The sequence below is a fragment of the Diorhabda sublineata genome, chromosome 4, assembly GCF_026230105.1.
Source record: "Diorhabda sublineata isolate icDioSubl1.1 chromosome 4, icDioSubl1.1, whole genome shotgun sequence".
Lineage (NCBI taxonomy): Eukaryota > Metazoa > Arthropoda > Insecta > Coleoptera > Chrysomelidae > Diorhabda > Diorhabda sublineata.
In genome coordinates, this window is record NC_079477.1 from 625,704 (window position 1) to 642,229 (window position 16,526).

Genomic DNA, 16,526 nt, shown 5'->3' on the forward strand with positions numbered 1-16,526 from the left:
TTTCATTTTTTTCGACGAAATTCCACTTTTGATTCGATTTGTATCATTTTTCCAAAATTATAGACACGAAAATTTAAATTTTGGATGTACAATAACGATTCTTGAATCAAACTGCAATTTTTAATGCAAATTTGATTAATTTTCTCTTTAAAGTCTACAAAAATTGAGTTTTTTGGTGAAAATTTCATTTTTTTCGACGAAATTCCACTTTTGATTCGATTTGTATCATTTTTCCAAAATTATAGACACGAAAATTTAAATTTTAGATGTACAATAACGATTTTTGAATCAAACTGCAATTTTTAATGCAAATTTGATTAATTTTCTCTTTAAAGTCTACAAAATTTGAGTTTTTTAGTGAAAATTTCATTTTTTTCGACAAAATTCTACTTTTGATTTGATTTGTATTATTTTTCCACAATTATAGACTTAAAAATGTGAATTTTGGATGTACAATAACGATTTTTGAATCAAACTGCAATTTTGAATCCAAATTTGATTAATTTTTTCTCAAAAGTCTACAAAAATTGAGTTTTTTGGTGAAAATTTCCTTTTTTTTCGACGGAATTCCACTTTTGATTTGATTTGTATTATTTTTCCAAAATTATAGACACGAAAATTTAAATTTTGGATGTACAATAACAATTTTTGAGTCAAACTTCAATTTTTAATGCAAATTTGATTAATTTTTTCTATAAAGTCTACAAAAATTGAGTTTTTTGGTGAAAATTTCATTTTTTTTCGACGAAATTCCACTTTTGATTTGATTTGTATCATTTTTCCAAAATTATAGACACGAAAATCTGAATTTTGGATGTACAATAACGATTTTTGAATCAAACTGCAATTTTTAATGCAAATTTGATTAATTTTCTCTTTAAAGTCTACAAAAATTGAGTTTTTTAGTGAAAATTTCATTTTTTTTCGACGAAATTCCACTTTTGATTCGATTTGTATCATTTTTCCAAAATTATAGACACGAAAATTTAAATTTTAGATGTACAATAACGATTTTTGAATCAAACTGCAATTTTTAATGCAAATTTGATTAATTTTCTCTTTAAAGTCTACAAAAATTGAGTTTTTTAGTGAAAATTTCATTTTTTTCGACAAAATTCTACTTTTGATTTGATTTGTATTATTTTTCCACAATTATAGACTTAAAAATGTGAATTTTGGATGTACAATAACGATTTTTGAATCAAACTGCAATTTTGAATCCAAATTTGATTAATTTTTTCTCAAAAGTCTACAAAAATTGAGTTTTTTGGTGAAAATTTCCTTTTTTTTTCGACGGAATTCCACTTTTGATTTGATTTGTATTATTTTTCCAAAATTATAGACACGAAATTTTTAATTTTGGATGTACAATAACGATTTTTGAGTCAAACTGCAATTTTTAATGCAAATTTGATTAATTTTCTCTTTAAAGTCTACAAAAATTGAGTTTTTTGTTGAAAATTTCAATTTTTTTCGACGAAATTCCACTTTTGATTTGATTTCTATTATTTTTCCATAATTATAGACCCGAAAATTTAAATTTTAGATGTACAATAACGATTTTTGAGTCAAACTGCAATTTTTAATGCAAATTTCATTAATTTTCTCTTTAAAGTCTACAAAAATTGATTTTTTTTGGTAAAAATTTCATTTTTTTCGACGAAATTCCACTTTTGATTCGATTTGTATCATTTTTCCAAAATTATAGACACGAAAATTTAAATTTTAGATGTACAATAACGATTTTTGAGACAAACTGCAATTTTTAATACAAATTTGATTAATTTTCTCTTTAAAGTCTACAAAAATTGAGTTTTTTAGTGAAAATTTCATTTTTTTCGACAAAATTCTACTTTTGATTTGATTTGTATTATTTTTCCACAATTATAGACTTAAAAATGTGAATTTTGGATGTACAATGACAATTTTTGTGTAAAACTGCAATTTTTAACGCAAAATTCTATTTATTTTCATCTTAAAGTCTCCAAAAATCAACATACTTGATAAAATTTTGATTTTTTTCGATAAAATTCCATTTTTTGAAAACCCAAGGTTACATAACCTTTGAAATTTCCTTTTTTTAACATTCCCCTTTCCCAAAATCCACTCATTCGAGTGAAATTAAAATATTTCGTCAATTTTTTTGAGATGGTTACTTCAGAAAACATCAAAAAATTCCACAAATTCGTTATATCTAATCAGACAATGAATAACGAATCAGACAAATAACGAAAAGTTTTCAACTATTTTGTAAATATTAATAATTCTGTTATAACACCTCACTTTTTAGGACCATTACTATTTTCAAAAAAAGCTAGAAATTTAATTTGGCAAATATTAAGCACTATTTTTGAGGTTGAAGAGCTGTTCTTTGCCCTTAACTGCCTCACAAAGTTTTTTTTCAATTGAGCCATCAGGAATTCTTTCCGTAAATTTGGAACCTTTGAGCTACGTGTATAATCTGGACAATCCGATCCAAATTTCCATGGAATATCCGTTCGATCAAAAGCTCTGCACCATGTTGAAAAAACTTGAATCCTTCAACGTAAACCCCAACCTCCATGGTCGATAAATATTTCTGGTGGTTTCGTCGTATCTCATTGGAAATCTTACTTTTAGTAAAACCCTCGTATTGTTTTATTTGTTATGGAATGAGCGTTTCAAACAACCTGCATAGTATATATAAAAAAAAATTCTATTTTTAAATAATTACTTCATTATAAACTGTTCTTTTTAGCTATTATTAATTAATTGATATTTCAGGTGAAACTGAAATGGCAAATTTCCAAATTTCACACAACTAAAATCACGCGTTTATCGTATATATTATGTCGCATACATTATCTTCAGAAATCTATTATGATTGCCAAGTGGGTTATAACATATTTTTCATAATACCCAACGAGACATTAATTATCAAAATTTTCATATTTATAGAGCCCAAATCAAATTTTTGTTTGTGTAGTTTATTTCCCGTTAATCAACTGTATCATCAAACGAAATCGAATTTGGTTATAATTTTTAAATCACTTTGTATATTTGAATTCAATATACAGGTAACGTTAGATTTGTTTGATTTTTTATTAAAATGAAAATCTTTTTGTTTCAATATTTTATTGTAACATTTTAAGTAAGAAACTAGTCTGGGCGAATATATAAAGACAAGGTTATGTCGTCGAAGGCTGTTTTTATAAATAAATGCAGTAGAATTTGGCATTGCTTTTTAAATCGCATGTCATCATCTACATGAATTATGGAAATAAAATATTTACTTAAAAAAATCGTCCACAATATGTGTGTAAACTGCTATCACTCGTAGTTGGCTGAGAAATTTCGTATACATACATTGACAGCTGTCACTCGATTAGTTCGTGAGCTAACGCATTTTGAATAAAAGGAACTAAACCGAATATACAGCAAACGATTACTGTCAATAGAAATATCCATTCAGTAACCGTAGAATCAAACAATTCAATTTGATTTTTAGTTAGTTCTAACCTTCAAAAGACAATCGTATAAAACTGACAGCTGTCATTCGATTAGTTCGTGAGCTAACGCATTTTGAATAAAAGACAATCGTATAAAACTGACAGCTGTCATTCGATTAGTTCGTGAGCTAACGCATTTTGAATAAAAGACAATCGTATAAAACTGACAGCTGTCACTCGATTAGTTCGTGAGCTAACGCATTTTGAGTAAAAAACGAACTAAACCGAATATAAAACAAACGACTACTGTCAATAGAAATATCCATTCAGTAACCGTAGAATCAAACAATTCAATTTGATTTTTACTTAGTTCTAACCTTCAAAAGACAATCGTATAAAACTGACAGCTGTCATTCGATTAGTTCGTGAGCTAACGCATTTTGAATAAAAGACAATCGTATAAAACTGACAGCTGTCATTCGATTAGTTCGTGAGCTAACGCATTTTGAATAAAAGACAATCGTATAAAAGTGACAGCTGTCACTCGATTAGTTCGTGAGCTAACGCATTTTGAGTAAAAAACGAACTAAACCGAATATAAAACAAACGACTACTGTCAATAGAAATATCCATTCAGTAACCGTAGAATCAAACAATTCAATTTGATTTTTACTTAGTTCTAACCTTCAAAAGACAATCGTATAAAACTGACAGCTGTCACTCGATTAGTTCGTGAGCTAACGCATTTTGAGTAAAAAAACGAACTAAACCGAATATAGAGCAAACGACTACTGTCAATAGAAATATCCATTCAGTAACCATAGAATCAAACAATTCAATTTGATTTTTACTTAGTTCTAACCTTCAAAAAACAATCGTATAAAACTGACAGCTGTCACTCGATTAGTTCGTGAGCTAACGCATTTTGAATAAAAGACAATCGTATAAAACTGACAGCTGTCACTCGATTAGTTCGTGAGCTAACGCATTTTGAGTAAAAAAACGAACTAAACCGAATATAGAGCAAACGACTACTGTCAATAGAAATATCCATTCAGTAACCATAGAATCAAACAATTCAATTTGATTTTTACTTAGTTCTAACCTTCAAAAAACAATCGTATAAAACTGACAGCTGTCACTCGATTAGTTCGTGAGCTAACGCATTTTGAATAAAAGACAATCGTATAAAACTGACAGCTGTCATTCGATTAGTTCGTGAGCTAACGCATTTTGAATAAAAGACAATCGTATAAAACTGACAGCTGTCACTCGATTAGTTCGTGAGCTAACGCATTTTGAGTAAAAAACGAACTAAACCGAATATAAAACAAACGACTACTGTCAATAGAAATATCCATTCAGTAACCGTAGAATCAAACAATTCAATTTGATTTTTACTTAGTTCTAACCTTCAAAAGACAATCGTATAAAACTGACAGCTGTCATTCGATTAGTTCGTGAGCTAACGCATTTTGAATAAAAGACAATCGTATAAAACTGACAGCTGTCATTCGATTAGTTCGTGAGCTAACGCATTTTGAATAAAAGACAATCGTATAAAACTGACAGCTGTCACTCGATTAGTTCGTGAGCTAACGCATTTTGAGTAAAAAACGAACTAAACCGAATATAAAACAAACGACTACTGTCAATAGAAATATCCATTCAGTAACCGTAGAATCAAACAATTCAATTTGATTTTTACTTAGTTCTAACCTTCAAAAGACAATCGTATAAAACTGACAGCTGTCACTCGATTAGTTCGTGAGCTAACGCATTTTGAGTAAAAAAACGAACTAAACCGAATATAGAGCAAACGACTACTGTCAATAGAAATATCCATTCAGTAACCATAGAATCAAACAATTCAATTTGATTTTTACTTAGTTCTAACCTTCAAAAAACAATCGTATAAAACTGACAGCTGTCACTCGATTAGTTCGTGAGCTAACGCATTTTGAATAAAAGACAATCGTATAAAACTGACAGCTGTCACTCGATTAGTTCGTGAGCTAACGCATTTTGAGTAAAAAAACGAACTAAACCGAATATAGAGCAAACGACTACTGTCAATAGAAATATCCATTCAGTAACCATAGAATCAAACAATTCAATTTGATTTTTACTTAGTTCTAACCTTCAAAAAACAATCGTATAAAACTGACAGCTGTCACTCGATTAGTTCGTGAGCTAACGCATTTTGAATAAAAGACAATCGTATAAAACTGACAGCTGTCATTCGATTAGTTCGTGAGCTAACGCATTTTGAATAAAAGACAATCGTATAAAACTGACAGCTGTCACTCGATTAGTTCGTGAGCTAACGCATTTTGAGTAAAAAACGAACTAAACCGAATATAAAACAAACGACTACTGTCAATAGAAATATCCATTCAGTAACCGTAGAATCAAACAATTCAATTTGATTTTTACTTAGTTCTAACCTTCAAAAGACAATCGTATAAAACTGACAGCTGTCATTCGATTAGTTCGTGAGCTAACGCATTTTGAATAAAAGACAATCGTATAAAACTGACAGCTGTCACTCGATTAGTTCGTGAGCTAACGCATTTTGAGTAAAAAAACGAACTAAACCGAATATAGAGCAAACGACTACTGTCAATAGAAATATCCATTCAGTAACCATAGAATCAAACAATTCAATTTGATTTTTACTTAGTTCTAACCTTCAAAAGACAATCGTATAAAACTGACAGCTGTCACTCGATTAGTTCGTGAGCTAACGCATTTTGAATAAAAGACAATCGTATAAAACTGACAGCTGTCACTCGATTAGTTCGTGAGCTAACGCATTTTGAGTAAAAAAACGAACTAAACCGAATATAAAACAAACGACTACTGTCAATAGAAATATCCATTCAGTAACCGTAGAATCAAACAATTCAATTTGATTTTTACTTAGTTCTAACCTTCAAAAGACAATCGTATAAAACTGACAGCTGTCACTCGATTAGTTCGTGAGCTAACGCATTTTGAGTAAAAAAACGAACTAAACCGAATATAGAGCAAACGACTACTGTCAATAGAAATATCCATTCAGTAACCATAGAATCAAACAATTCAATTTGATTTTTACTTAGTTCTAACCTTCAAAAAACAGTCGTATAAAACTGGCAGCTGTCATTCGATTAGTTCGTGAGCTAACGCATTTTGAATAAAAGACAATCGTATAAAACTGACAGCTGTCACTCGATTAGTTCGTGAGCTAACGCATTTTGAGTAAAAAAACGAACTAAACCGAATATAGAGCAAACGACTACTGTCAATAGAAATATCCATTCAGTAACCATAGAATCAAACAATTCAATTTGATTTTTACTTAGTTCTAACCTTCAAAAAACAATCGTATAAAACTGACAGCTGTCACTCGATTAGTTCGTGAGCTAACGCATTTTGAATAAAAGACAATCGTATAAAACTGACAGCTGTCACTCGATTAGTTCGTGAGCTAACGCATTTTGAGTAAAAAACGAACTAAACCGAATATAAAACAAACGATTACTGTCAATAGAAATATCCATTCAGTAACCGTAGAATCAAACAATTCAATTTGATTTTTACTTAGTTCTAACCTTCAAAAGACAATCGTATAAAACTGACAGCTGTCATTCGATTAGTTCGTGGCTAACGCATTTTGAATAAAAGACAATCGTATAAAACTGACAGCTGTCACTCGATTAGTTCGTGAGCTAACGCATTTTGAGTAAAAAAACGAACTAAACCGAATATAGAGCAAACGATTACTGTCAATAGATATATCCATTCAGTAACCGTAGAATCAAACAATTCAATTTGATTTTTAGTTAGTTCTAACCTTCAAAAGACAATCGTATAAAACTGACAGCTGTCATTCGATTAGTTCGTGAGCTAACGCATTTTGAATAAAAGACAATCGTATAAAAGTGACAGCTGTCACTCGATTAGTTCGTGAGCTAACGCATTTTGAGTAAAAAACGAACTAAACCGAATATAAAACAAACGACTACTGTCAATAGAAATATCCATTCAGTAACCGTAGAATCAAACAATTCAATTTGATTTTTACTTAGTTCTAACCTTCAAAAGACAATCGTATAAAACTGACAGCTGTCATTCGATTAGTTCGTGAGCTAACGCATTTTGAATAAAAGACAATCGTATAAAACTGACAGCTGTCACTCGATTAGTTCGTGAGCTAACGCATTTTGAGTAAAAAAACGAACTAAACCGAATATAGAGCAAACGACTACTGTCAATAGAAATATCCATTCAGTAACCATAGAATCAAACAATTCAATTTGATTTTTACTTAGTTCTAACCTTCAAAAGACAATCGTATAAAACTGACAGCTGTCACTCGATTAGTTCGTGAGCTAACGCATTTTGAGTAAAAAAACGAACTAAACCGAATATAGAGCAAACGATTACTGTCAATAGATATATCCATTCAGTAACCGTAGAATCAAACAATTCAATTTGATTTTTAGTTAGTTCTAACCTTCAAAAGACAATCGTATAAAACTGACAGCTGTCATTCGATTAGTTCGTGAGCTAACGCATTTTGAATAAAAGACAATCGTATAAAAGTGACAGCTGTCACTCGATTAGTTCGTGAGCTAACGCATTTTGAGTAAAAAACGAACTAAACCGAATATAAAACAAACGACTACTGTCAATAGAAATATCCATTCAGTAACCGTAGAATCAAACAATTCAATTTGATTTTTACTTAGTTCTAACCTTCAAAAGACAATCGTATAAAACTGACAGCTGTCATTCGATTAGTTCGTGAGCTAACGCATTTTGAATAAAAGACAATCGTATAAAACTGACAGCTGTCACTCGATTAGTTCGTGAGCTAACGCATTTTGAGTAAAAAAACGAACTAAACCGAATATAGAGCAAACGACTACTGTCAATAGAAATATCCATTCAGTAACCATAGAATCAAACAATTCAATTTGATTTTTACTTAGTTCTAACCTTCAAAAGACAATCGTATAAAACTGACAGCTGTCACTCGATTAGTTCGTGAGCTAACGCATTTTGAGTAAAAAAACGAACTAAACCGAATATAGAGCAAACGACTACTGTCAATAGAAATATCCATTCAGTAACCATAGAATCAAACAATTCAATTTGATTTTTACTTAGTTCTAACCTTCAAAAGACAATCGTATAAAACTGACAGCTGTCACTCGATTAGTTCCTGAGCTAACGCATTTTGAGTAAAAAAACGAACTAAACCGAATATAGAGCAAACGACTACTGTCAATAGAAATATCCATTCAGTAACCATAGAATCAAACAATTCAATTTGATTTTTACTTAGTTCTAACCTTCAAAAGACAATCGTATAAAACTGACAGCTGTCACTCGATTAGTTCCTGAGCTAACGCATTTTGAGTAAAAAAACGAACTAAACCGAATATAGAGCAAACGACTACTGTCAATAGAAATATCCATTCAGTAACCATAGAATCAAACAATTCAATTTGATTTTTACTTAGTTCTAACCTTCAACAGACAATCGTATAAAACTGACAGCTGTCATTCGATTAGTTCGTGAGCTAACGCATTTTGAATAAAAGACAATCGTATAAAACTGACAGCTGTCATTCGATTAGTTCGTGAGCTAACGCATTTTGAATAAAAGACAATCGTATAAAACTGACAGCTGTCACTCGATTAGTTCGTGAGCTAACGCATTTTGAGTAAAAAACGAACTAAACCGAATATAAAACAAACGACTACTGTCAATAGAAATATCCATTCAGTAACCGTAGAATCAAACAATTCAATTTGATTTTTACTTAGTTCTAACCTTCAAAAGACAATCGTATAAAACTGACAGCTGTCACTCGATTAGTTCCTGAGCTAACGCATTTTGAGTAAAAAAACGAACTAAACCGAATATAGAGCAAACGACTACTGTCAATAGAAATATCCATTCAGTAACCATAGAATCAAACAATTCAATTTGATTTTTACTTAGTTCTAACCTTCAAAAGACAATCGTATAAAACTGACAGCTGTCATTCGATTAGTTCGTGAGCTAACGCATTTTGAATAAAAGACAATCGTATAAAACTGACAGCTGTCACTCGATTAGTTCGTGAGCTAACGCATTTTGAGTAAAAAACGAACTAAACCGAATATAAAACAAACGACTACTGTCAATAGAAATATCCATTCAGTAACCGTAGAATCAAACAATTCAATTTGATTTTTACTTAGTTCTAACCTTCAAAAGACAATCGTATAAAACTGACAGCTGTAACTCGATTAGTTCCTGAGCTAACGCATTTTGAGTAAAAAAACGAACTAAACCGAATATAGAGCAAACGACTACTGTCAATAGAAATATCCATTCAGTAACCATAGAATCAAACAATTCAATTTGATTTTTACTTAGTTCTAACCTTCAAAAGACAATCGTATAAAACTGGCAGCTGTCATTCGATTAGTTCGTGAGCTAACGCATTTTGAATAAAAGACAATCGTATAAAACTGACAGCTGTCACTCGATTAGTTCGTGAGCTAATGCATTTTGAGTAAAAAAACGAACTAAACCGAATATAGAGCAAACGACTACTGTCAATAGAAATATCCATTCAGTAACCATAGAATCAAACAATTCAATTTGATTTTTACTTAGTTCTAACCTTCAAAAACAATCGTATAAAACTGGCAGCTGTCATTCGATTAGTTCGTGAGCTAACGCATTTTGAATAAAAGACAATCGTATAAAACTGACAGCTGTCACTCGATTAGTTCGTGAGCTAACGCATTTTGAGTAAAAAAACGAACTAAACCGAATATAGAGCAAACGACTACTGTCAATAGAAATATCCATTCAGTAACCATAGAATCAAACAATTCAATTTGATTTTTACTTAGTTCTAACCTTCAAAAAACAATCGTATAAAACTGACAGCTGTCACTCGATTAGTTCGTGAGCTAACGCATTTTGAATAAAAGACAATCGTATAAAACTGACAGCTGTCACTCGATTAGTTCGTGAGCTAACGCATTTTGAGTAAAAAACGAACTAAACCGAATATAAAACAAACGATTACTGTCAATAGAAATATCCATTCAGTAACCATAGAATCAAACAATTCAATTTGATTTTTACTTAGTTCTAACCTTCAAAAAACAATCGTATAAAACTGACAGCTGTCACTCGATTAGTTCGTGAGCTAACGCATTTTGAATAAAAGACAATCGTATAAAACTGACAGCTGTCACTCGATTAGTTCGTGAGCTAACGCATTTTGAGTAAAAAACGAACTAAACCGAATATAAAACAAACGATTACTGTCAATAGAAATATCCATTCAGTAACCGTAGAATCAAACAATTCAATTTGATTTTTACTTAGTTCTAACCTTCAAAAGACAATCGTATAAAACTGACAGCTGTCATTCGATTAGTTCGTGGCTAACGCATTTTGAATAAAAGACAATCGTATAAAACTGACAGCTGTCACTCGATTAGTTCGTGAGCTAACGCATTTTGAGTAAAAAACGAACTAAACCGAATATAAAACAAACGATTACTGTCAATAGAAATATCCATTCAGTAACCGTAGAATCAAACAATTCAATTTGATTTTTACTTAGTTCTAACCTTCAAAAAACAATCGTACAAAACTGACAGCTGTCACTCGATTAGTTCGTGAGCTAACGCATTTTGAATAAAAGACAATCGTATAAAACTGACAGCTGTCACTCGATTAGTTCGTGAGCTAACGCATTTTGATCGGGATTACTTTTGGTAATTCGATTATTCAATTCAGCCTCGTCAAAAATTTATTTAAAACTGTTTTTTAGTATAGACAATTTTCGTTATTGGTCATTCTAAAATATATATATATATGAAGGTATAGTGAAAATGGTAATTTTATATACAAAATGAAATAATTACCATTTTATTCACCGTACCGAAATCTCGTTACTAAAAAACCAAATATTATATTCGTACACTGGTTTGCTTCTCTAAATTTATTCGGAATCTCATAACGGGTTAGAAAATTGTGGCAACGAAATGAGGTGAGAACAACCGGGTCCGACATCTCGCACGTCATTAAGTCGTATAATCAATTTTGACGATGACATGTACCGAAACAATCTTATTACAGTTTCCTAATTACACTTAAATATAGATTTAATGTCTTCGGAATTTAGAACACCTTCTAAATATTACAATTCATATTTAAAGACTCTATAGAGTGAGAAATTGGTTCGATTTGTAGACAAAAGTTTGTAAAAACTAAACCAAATATAATAAAATTTCAATATACAGAAGGAAACTACAAAATTATAGGTAAAAATTAGCATATAAGTTCGTAGCAAGCATAGAACTAAACAATTCAAATTGTATGATTTTCAGTTAGTCCTAACCTTCAAAAGACACTTGTATAAAACTGACAGCTGTCAGCTGTCAGTCTATAGTTCGCGCGCTAACGAACTAAATCGAATATAAAGCAAACGCCTACTGCAGCCAACGAAATAATCTTCTTAAAAAACTTTTACCTTGCCTAAATATAGATTTAATGTCTTTGGAATCTATACCAGCTTTTAAATATTTCAAGACTCTATATACAGAAAGAAATTGGTACGATTAGTAGACGAAAGTTTGTAAAAACTGAACCAAATAAAATATTTCGAAATTTCGAAACACTTGTGTAAAGTTTCTAAAGCTTCCATTGACTCACGCTTTGAAATTTTCACAAGAATCTCTTCACAATCTTCTTCTTTTTCTTCATTTAAGACATTCCTACATGTGGTAAATAATCTGGGAACGTCGCGCAGATCTCCAGCTTTGTCTTTGTCTCACTTATACAAATAATTGAGCTGCATAGTCTTAATTATAGAGGTAAACATCGAAAAAGTCTTAGAATTCAGATATCATTTAACAAAATACAAAAAGTCCAGAGAGGTTATCCAGGTCCCACTTAACCAGGTTTCTCAATCGGCAAATGATTGTGCATTTTTTTGCATTGTACAATATAGAGCAGGCAAGTAATTCTGAACGTGGAGTAGGTAGGTAGAGGTGTATTTTAAAAAAGTCCCTGCAGTCCATAACAAGCTCTGAGAATTCCACCGATCCAACGAATCGCACCACGATTTAAATGAAAGACACTGATTTGATCTAATCAAAATGATTCATCATTTTCAATATAAGAATGTCAATTCTTCGATTTTGAATTTGAGTTGAATGAGGTTTTTCGAAATTTCTATTAAAAACCATCACATGATCTCGTTTATTTTTCAAAACACAAAATAAACACATTGGAATACTACCAAAACAATTAGTAATAACTTTAGTTAATTTGTATGTACTTAATTAAAAATTCCAGACAAAAACATAATTTAGAAACACATTATTATATGCTCTGAAAATTTTGGCTGGGCAAACGGCGTTTAGAAACAATTCTATTTTAAATATATACAGGGTGTTTCGTCGAAAATTATTATTACTATACTGAGTGGTTTAAAATATAGTCAGATGGTTGGGACACGTCTGCAGACGGAATATAAACAAAATTTGAGGTAGAGGGAATTGAAAGAAGAAGAGGTGGACCAAAGAAGAAATATATACGAGGGGTAACATCGAAAAAATGGAAATAAATGAATGGGGAAATTATTTTGAAATTTATATTTCGCAAATTTTTTTAATTGTTAATAATATTGTTATACGAGGTTTATTCCAAAAGTATCGTGCGGTAAAAAATCTAAAGAGGACGGAACTTGTTGTAGTGAAAAAATTAAACTAAATATTTAATATTAGGATGTATAGGGTGTAAATAAAAGTCGGAGGGTGTCTAATACAAATTATTTATTTATTTCTATACACACAACAACGCAATAACGTTAATCGTTATCATTATCTAATTGTTTCTCATGCAATGCATTTGGTCCGATTTATTTAGATCATACTTGAAGACAAACAACTAAAAATAATCATGGAACTGATTTGGAAATTATTTTTTCTGTACTGTGTCCTTCAAAAAATGAAAAAATCTCGATTTGAATATTCATTTTTTAGATTTTTGGTTAAAGCTAGGCGATTGAAGCTCTGTTTGTCTTTAAGGGATCTAATTTGGAAAAAAAAACCAAAAAATTTCGATAAATTGATTAATTTTTCTGACAAAAGTACTTTTACCACAAATCTTCATTACGTAATTGAAGCGGGAAAATAATATTTAAAAAAAATTTAGATCGAGAGGAATTGGATCAAAGTCCTGCCTTTTTTAGTATTAAAATAGCGTAAAACGTACAAAGAATTAGTGGAAAATTCCTCGAGTTTCCATTGATATTGCAGCATCTTCATTCCTGTCATGTTTATCATCGATTTTAGTATCCAAAATATGTATGAACATTCATAAAAATGTTTTCCGAGCTTATATGCTGGAATCAGAAAACAATCCTTTATCCAATCCCTTCCGGTCTATTTTTTTTTTTTATAGAAATAACGTATTTATTCATAAATTATGCAAAGATGTATTGAATTTTTATCTTTTACAAGAATCATTTAACCTTTTCATTGGCCAATTGTTGGCAAAATGGTTCCCTAAGCCGGTCCTGTAGATCTACTATGAAATTTTAATTTCGCGCGGCGCTTTTCACGTTTTTCATTAATGACGTATAAATTTCTTTAGTAGCAAGCGGTTTATTTGCAGTATTTCTTCTAAATAATTTTATTTTTGCTTTAGATATATAAATGATTCGCGTAAACGCGGTTAGTCAGTTTTTAAATAAATAGTCGTAGTAAAAGGAACGAATTAGTGAAAATAATCGCACAAAGTGATATTTATAAGTAAATTAATGAAAGTTAAGTGTATAAATGAATTAAGAAACAATACGAAAAACGTTAATTAACAAAAACTGTTGAATTATTTTTCATACAGTACTTACAAGTTTGATAGAACTATTTTTTATGGTAAATAACACATACATCTCCATTTATTTCTAAGCTTTATGTTTCCCTAGCATCCCTAGTATGTATGTTTTGTTTTTTATACATTAGATACAATATAAAACATACATCGAACAACGAATAAATAATTTTTCTTTGTACTACATTCATACATCAAATTTTAAATTTATTCCGATAGAGCTTGCCATTGTTGACATTGTTCCATGGGGTTAACGAAAGCTGTGTTCCATTGGATCAGCGCTTTACCTCTGGCGAACATATACGAACCCAGCACGCATTTCCCGATCAATTTATCTGAAATAAAATCAGCATAAAGTCTCAATCCTGCCGCTCTCTTTCCAAAAAACATTCATCTAAATCATTATCGAACTACAGCTTCTAGTTTTAGCTCTAAATCTATAAGCTTGCAACGAAAATTCCTTGTTCCAATAATTGACAACATAAAGAATCAAAAATATCATTTAATTTCGATCGATAATCAATCTTCGGATATTAAAAAAAAACCATCAAAACTTCAAATGACAGTTCAAAGTCTTCCAGAACGCATAGGAATAGAGAGCAATGGAGTAGCTCCAGCAGAGGTGAAGAAACTCTCCGTAGGAACTGACCCCTTTTGTGGAATCAACCCCAGGAAACACGAGAAAAGAAATATGTACGGAAAAAATAATTACTGGAGGAATCTATCCACATATTTACGAAACTACGTCAGGAAGTTTACGATCTGGCACCATAAATTCCATATCCTGAATTTTTTGAAAAAAGTGGGAGCTGTAAACACATCAGATCCTTTGATGAATTTATGATGATGAATTATAAGGATGTCAAACTATTTAAACATCATATAACTATTGAGTATATCTCAAATAATCTATATCCTAACCGAAACAAGCTTAAAAAAAATTGACGCGGTGGAAAATGACGGTTTTTTATCACATTAAAAGTCGATAAAGAGTAAAAATGTGTATAATGATTTGTTTTTTTCGTCAAACAAGGAATTTCCGCCATCCTATTTTACCGAACACCTACCCCTACCGTAACCACTGGTCGATTGGAATACGTGAAACGCTAAACTCGTAGTTTCAACTTGCGAAGTTCCGACTTTAAAATTAAATCCTTCTATAAAAGTGACAGTTCTGTCATTCGAACATTTCGCTATCTCGGTACGTTTTTCTTTGACCGTCTTGTAGTGGTGACTTAGAGTCAATCGGACGTAAGCTTCAAGTTTATCCCCCAAAAACTGCGAAAAAAAAAAAAAAATTTGCGGATTATATTGTAATATAGTCAGAAAGTTCGGGGTTATATCGAACTGTCAAAATGCTTCAAATATGTTAAACCGAATGGAATTTCCGATAAAAATCCCCCATAATACAATAGATCTTTTGGATCGCTGTGTATATAACACAAACACAACATATTTCGGCGCTTTTACTACCTTCAATACACCTATTTATTGATACACCCGGTATATATAAACAATTATGTTTCTTTGTTTAATAATTCGGTCGATAGGGTTACCTACCTTCAAGAATTCAAAAATAAACTTATTCTTGTCATTTATATTATTAATTTTTATAATTTTTAACATTTAATTACGAGGGCAGCTCGATAATTATTTACGTAACGCTTTCGCACTTCGGATTTTAAGTCACGACAAACTAAAAGAAAACTATTTTCATATGTTGTTTAATTATCGAACTTTCCTTGTATATAAGTGAAAATTTTTCCGTTTTAAAGTCCAAAGTATCAAGTTTTTCATTCTGTTTTCTCATTAATGCTATTAGTGTTTATAACAATCGTTGTTGTTATGTGCAGTTTGTAAAATTGAAATCCAGGTCAGTATTTATCATAATATGCCTAATAAGGGGTCAGAATCTCAAAAAAAAGTTTTCGATTTACATAAATACGAAGAAAACACTTTTACCAGAGATGTTCAATAAGTTTGATACTCTTAATGAGAACCGTCAAGCTTCTAAAACCACCGAGCGATTTCTTCGAGTACGTGAACGAAAAATTATCCGAGGGGATTAAATCTGGCGATTAGTTTTTGTAGTTGATTATGATTTGTAGCTTCAAAACTATTAAATTAAGAGACAATCAATTATTTTCAACATATCAAATCTAGTCAATTGAATCCATCTTTATACCACTGTA

General features: G+C 30.8%; 1 protein-coding gene across 2 annotated transcripts in view; it reads right to left on the minus strand.

The window, feature by feature from the left end:
- Nucleotides 1-13,256: 13,256 nt before the first annotated feature.
- The window catches only part of LOC130442542 (synaptotagmin-15-like), an 80,952-nt gene continuing 77,682 nt past the window's right edge, over nt 13,257-16,526 (minus strand). Inside the window, exons 9-10 of one of the 2 annotated variants that reach the window (XM_056776722.1) lie at nt 15,402-15,612; nt 13,257-14,669 (exon numbers count right to left, since the gene is read on the minus strand). In XM_056776722.1, the coding sequence (XP_056632700.1) occupies nt 14,542-14,669; nt 15,402-15,612 (339 nt within the window). In that variant the 3' untranslated portion in view covers nt 13,257-14,541. The remainder of the gene's footprint in view (nt 14,670-15,401; nt 15,613-16,526) is intronic. The other variant, XM_056776723.1, reaches the window with a different exon arrangement.